The sequence below is a fragment of the Bombus bifarius genome, unplaced genomic scaffold (assembly GCF_011952205.1).
Source record: "Bombus bifarius isolate JDL3187 unplaced genomic scaffold, Bbif_JDL3187 scf7180000009471, whole genome shotgun sequence".
Taxonomy (NCBI): domain Eukaryota; kingdom Metazoa; phylum Arthropoda; class Insecta; order Hymenoptera; family Apidae; genus Bombus; species Bombus bifarius.
In genome coordinates, this window is record NW_022885141.1 from 22,833 (window position 1) to 28,832 (window position 6,000).

General features: G+C 34.5%; 1 protein-coding gene across 1 annotated transcript; it reads right to left on the reverse strand.

Annotated features, from left to right (window-relative positions):
• Window positions 1–389: 389 nt before the first annotated feature.
• LOC117215237 (fatty acyl-CoA reductase 1-like) lies at window positions 390–2,826 on the reverse strand. Its single transcript, XM_033461632.1, has 7 exons — window positions 2,581–2,826; window positions 2,175–2,491; window positions 1,828–2,075; window positions 1,409–1,592; window positions 950–1,135; window positions 602–856; window positions 390–530 (listed from the first exon to the last, which is right to left on the reverse strand). Exons 1-7 carry the CDS (start codon window positions 2,824–2,826, stop codon window positions 452–454), a joined length of 1,515 nt encoding a protein of 504 aa, XP_033317523.1. The 3' UTR covers window positions 390–451.
• Window positions 2,827–6,000: the final 3,174 nt, after the last annotated feature.

Here is a 6,000-nt window from a genome sequence, read left to right on the forward strand (position 1 = left end):
CCAGATTTGCGTCGAAAATACTTTTAGGCTTAAGAAATTCCTCAGGACAAACGGATTGACTGAAGATACATGTTGACGCAATGCAGTGAAAGGTGAAAAGTTATGGTGGGTCCTTAGGTTTATTGAGGGTCGGAATGACGTTACGCAGGCCGTTGGCTGTCCGGTCGTGAAGGCTGGAGTGCAGATGTTTTAGGCGACGTAACAGAGTGCGCTAATGAATTCGTACAAATGCATTTCGAAATTTCGTGAAAGTCTTCGTTTAGAGATTGTGTAAGTTACTAATTGATTGTGAATATATATACATGAATCCTTTCTAAGCATTGTCATAAATGAATTTATTTAGAAATGGAGCGGGTGTAAAGACCAAATGGAACGAATTATAAGCTCCATCTTCGTAAAATTGTATTTATATTGTTTTTGCTTAAAGGAGAAAAACGTACCGTTCAAATAGTCAGTACACAAAACATAATATTATCCAGAGTAAAATTATTATACCGCATATTTTCGTGATCTGATGTATCCAGAACAGCCTGAAATAATCGAAAATATATGTATTTACATTAGATCCTATTTTTTAATGCGAAGATACTTTTATACGCACCTTGACAATCGTTGTCGGGCTATTGAGTTAACGTCTTCTTTCAGAATAAATTTCTTAATTCCCATCAGGTAAATTGCAACATACTTCTCCCAATTCATATCCCGTAAATCTAGTTTGACCATATCGCTGTCGTTCAACATTTTTACTTTCCTCGCTAAGTCGGAACAGTTATCTCTTTGGAAAGTCCATTCGTGCAAGATGAAATATTGTAGCGATGCGAACAGTTTATTACCATTTTTGAGAAGTTTCATCAATCTGAAATATCATTTTTAGTTATTATTACAGATGAAGATAGAAGCTATCCCTGAAAGATTATTCTCGTTGTTCGAGGATTGGTAGAATACTCACACTGGTTTACTACCTCGGAATCTTAAAAAGATATCTATGACGAACGCAGGCAAAACATGCGGAATTACACTCCGAACGTTGTAAATATATCTATTAGCTATCATTGGACAACCCGGGTACCATAGCGTATCGTTCAGTGGCGTTTCTATGCTACATTTCACCATGGTATCTTTCATCTGACCCCATCTTACGAATTGAAATAATTACATTTGTACAATTAATCGAATTACGCTTAAAGTAAAGTTTATTACTATCCGAGTATCTCAGGAAATATTATGCAATTAAATAAGTATTACATTACATCACTATCTTCCTAAATTATCGTATTGTGATCACAATTGGACTTTTATTTTCTACGTTTGTTTGCGCATTGTCTACATTACTTAAATAAACTGAATTTTTTGGAATACTGTAACAATCGAATTACATTAGTTCAAATATATTCGTAAGAAATATTACTTAAAAGGGTATGCGTTGCTGGTGCAGTTGTAAACTTTAACTTCATGATCAGGATGTAGCGTGACATGCCATGCAGTACATATTATCGTGTCGACTACGAAATCGACAGGCACTACATCCAATCTTGCATCTCTCCTACCTCGTATCGCTGTTGCACATCCTTTGCCGATGAGCAGAAAGGTGCCTGGTAACATTGAATCGATTAGAAATTATTTGTGACTTTCGATTAGCAGAAATGTAATGCTAAATAGATAGGAATGAATTCTCGTTATAGTGAGCAACAACAAATTTGAACTATAATAATGATAATCTAGTGGAGAGCCTCTCATTGATCCTCTCACAAACAAATCAATTAATCCCACTTTTGTGAAATGTAAGGTGTATTGACAATTATTATTGAAGAATATCTATTAAAATACCTGTAATTCCAGAAATATTCCGTACCCAACCGGGATATGGTTCTTCCAAAGAGGCACCAATTATGCTTGGCCGCACTATCGCAACTGGCAGATCTCTACACTTGGTTGCTACAATCTGCTCTGCTAAATTCTTACTGAATGTGTACGTGTTTGGATAAGTTTTTAAAATCTTTTTTTCTATTTCATTGATCCACGTTTTGTCGAATTTGTCACACATATCGATCACCTCCGAAGGTTTCCAACTTGTGCTGCAAAATTAATAATAAGTGAACATATTCTTCACGCTACAATTACAATTAAAATATTCATAAACCATGGAACAGTGTTTGCGCCTAACTTATTCTTACGTATAAATCTTTTCTCCAATCTCAGGTAGATTCGCATTACTATATGCTGTGCTCACGTGCACGAAGCTAATTGGATGCCTTATTTCGTTCCAAAGTTGGATCACGCGAGCAGTACCTTTGGTATTCACATTAACAGCCACGTGTAACGGCTCATTGAATCTCACAGTGGCTGCGACATGGAACACTATGTTTACTTTTTCTAATAACAGATTTCTATGTTCTCGCGAAAGACCTAAATCCGGCAGACTCACGTCACCTTTCACAGGATAAACTCTGTTGAAAAGTGAGGTGTTCTTTGCTTTAATGCCATCATATATCTGAAAACGAAAATTCCGGAAATGAGAGTTAATCAATTTGGTTCCTGACAGGCTTAAACATTGAAAGAAACAAGAATATATTTACGAACAGGATTATCCATGACCTTCTTAAATCGTTGTTCTATCGTTTCGTTCGTTTTTGGACGAATTAGAATATAAATGGCAGCAATGCGTGGACACACGCGCATCAGTTTTTCCAGTAGACCTACTCCCAGGAATCCGGTTCCTCCAGTCACAAGGATCCCACTACCAGCATAGAATTCCTCGAGCGAGTTCGTTTTATTCAATCCTTTATTGGTCCCATTTTCATTCGTTTCTTTATTGATTGTATCCATGTTTCAGGGTCTTCACACTTTCAGTTCCAATATTTGCCACTGAATTATCAAATAGTAAGTGGGCAAATGTTTAAAATAATGTACAAAATTTGTTATAGATGAGATTTTAAGCTTAAACAATCTTTTTGTAGTTTCCTTTGGCTTCTGCATTTTTTGCTTTATTTGTATTTGTGTGAATATAATAGTATGCAGTGATCGCTAATTTGTGTGGAACATTTGCGTGGTTCGTGCGAGACAGTCACATATAGTAGCACCTGGAGAATACGTATGTGATTTTTAAGCTTGTACGCGTAGAAGATAATAAATAAGAGCACATATAAACATTGTTTATATGTGCTCTTATTTATTAACTATTTATGGAGGTAGAAGGACTCATATTTCCAATATGCCGTTACAGATTTCATTAAGTAAACAAGTTTCATCCATAATAAATGATTTTTTTAGAAAACGTCGCGCAGAATGCTTTACGTCTCCGAACGTCATAATCTTCTCCTTTACGATTTGCACGAGGTAAGCTGTCACTCATCTATCGTTCGCGTAAGAAACAAAGCGCACTTTTTCGTGCTCCATTTCCATCTTACTTCAGCTTTAGAAACGTGCAATATTTTTTATTATCCTGTTTATGTATATTATAGTGCATTACATCTACGTCATTTAGTTTTATAATTTGTTTTCTGTTTGATTTTTACAATACCAAGGCTTTTATTGCACAAATTATTGTGTCATAAAGATTTGATACGTCAAATATTGTACACACACATCCACATATATAGTACACGAGTAAAGAAAATTAATATAATCAACTAACAACAATTTTCTAAAAATACTGAACATAAAGCCCTTTTAACTCACAAATACCTATGAAACGATGTTAGATTGATATTCGAAGAGATATTTTGACGCAGCATCTAAATAATTAACAAATATAATTATTAACAATGTGATAAATATAACAAGAGAAATATATTTTATCATCATGTAGAGTATTTTGCTCAAATTGAATAAAATAATTACGTAAATACATACTCTCTCCACTACCATTTCATGGTTTATTTTATATGCATTCAATATTACGTATGTATACTTCAGTTTATTTGCATATATTTCAGTTTATTTATTAAAAACAAGGCATCTTACCATTTAAAATGTAAAATGCCTAAAATATCTCGCATGGTTAATGTTATCACCTCGGATTGATTCAATTTTTGCCAAAGAATAACGGGTGTCTCGTGCAAGTATGTTACGAAGACGAATGTTCCGATTACCTCTACTGACTGGTTGTAAAAAATTACAAATTACAAAATTACAAAATTACAATAATGAACCAGTTTTACTGCGTAAAATGTAAAATACAAAATATTTGAGTATTCAAAAACTTCATTTAAGCTATTGTAGTAATTAATAACCCGATGATATTTTTGATCTATATGACATTGGTAATGATAAATGACAGCTAATGGAAAACAATTGAATAGAGAATAACAAAAACTCGGCTGTTACCTGATACTGTTTCCACTGCGTATTCTTTCTTATAAGTCGAACAAAAATTGCGACTTCACGATAGTAGATACCGACACGTCTTTTACAGTACTGTAACGATATACGATGTGTCGCTCCTCTAGATTCTCATACTATTAATAAGCCCACCCTACTACTGAAACTGGATGTTACGCATGAATAATTCGATTAACAATTTTATCTCCAAAACCAAACAAGAAATAGCACTGAGTGGTCTTTGATCGTGAAAGGTCGACAGGAATTGACTTTTTATCACTGACTGCTTCCATCGCTTGCATTTTAATGACATTTGCATGATATATGAGTTCTTATTCGTCAAGATGAAGGGAGAAATATTTGCATTATAAATTCCACTTCTAATAATTACGGATCATTTCTTGTGGTGAAGTCAATGCCACAGAGCCAATGTAAAAAGTTTTCATGTAGTACATAACCTTAACAAAACTATGGTATAACATCGTTTATTGTGAAAGTTTTAGCAAATGAAAGATATATACATATTCCTGCAAACCCTCAAAATGATTTAAAAAAAATATTCGCTACCTGTTATGAAAATATTAATAAATATCTGACTAATGGTAAAAATATATATGTAATATATTTTTGTAGAGTTAGCGCTTCATAGGATAAAACGTACATAAATATTTAAAAAAATAGTCTGTATCAAAGCATAAAAAAATGGGTTTAAAGACGATTTCATCCTGATGCAAGGTAATTATTCAAAGCTCAATGATACACGATATACAATGATATGGTAGAGCGTTAATCTTGTATCGTGTTTGGAAACGCTTATAAACAGCTCCGCAATATAAACATTATTGATAATATATAGGAGCACTTGAAACAAAGAAAATCAAGTCACCATATTTCATCAAGAAATCATTTAAAGAAGAATTTTTTAGGAGAATGGAAAAATATTTCAAGTAGAATAATCATAAATTCGATAAATTCAACGCCACGAGAGTTTCAGGCAAGAATATTAGGTTGTCCGAAAAGTTTTTTTCGTTTCGTAAGGCCATAATAGATGAACAATAATTTCTGTTTTATATTATTTTAAAACACTCCGCTCTATTTCTATTATTAAGTAATATGAAACAAAAAAACATTGCGCGTTTGTTATTTCCTTATAAAACGAAAGGAACTTTTCGGACAGCCTAACCCCAATCAGAAGGAAACTTCACTAATAAGAAAAGGTCTCCAACAGTCAGTTTAACCCCTTCCTGTGTCATTTAGTTCGACGAAACTCGGGCCCAAGCGGTAGACATCGACGCGCGCTAAACAGGCCAGACTGATGCTCATAAACAGGAATTAACATTCAGTCACGATCGTAACGGGCAAAAAGCAGTCCGCGAGCTCGGCTTGTTATGTTTACGTTTGGCCCAAGTCAGACTCGCGATAATCATGTTTGGGCCAAAATCTTCATCGCGAGTCTGACTCGCGATATTCATGTTTGGACCAAAATCTTCATCGCGAATCTGACTCACTAAAATACGGGAAGGGGTTAAACTAACAATATTTCGCTACCGTGTTTTAACCCTGAAACCGCGAGTTTCCTGACTACCTTCCTTAGTGAGTACTTGAAGCCGCATATGGGGAGCTTGTCTTCGGGTGTTCTATGACTTTGCCATACTCTTCTAAGTCTGCGCTTTTTTGCGA

What these genes read in the sequence shown, in the direction of transcription:
- LOC117215237 (XM_033461632.1), bottom strand. Translation starts at nt 2,826, where the DNA reads ATGGATACAATCAATAAAGAAACGAATGAAAATGGGACCAATAAAGGA. An exon ending in AGAAGGTCATGGATAATCCT is followed by an intron (nt 2,492 to 2,580) that starts GTTCGTAAATAT and finishes TTTCGTTTTCAG; the next exon opens with ATATATGATGGCATTAAAGC. An exon ending in ATTGGAGAAAAGATTTATAC is followed by an intron (nt 2,076 to 2,174) that starts GTAAGAATAAGT and finishes TTAATTTTGCAG; the next exon opens with CACAAGTTGGAAACCTTCGG.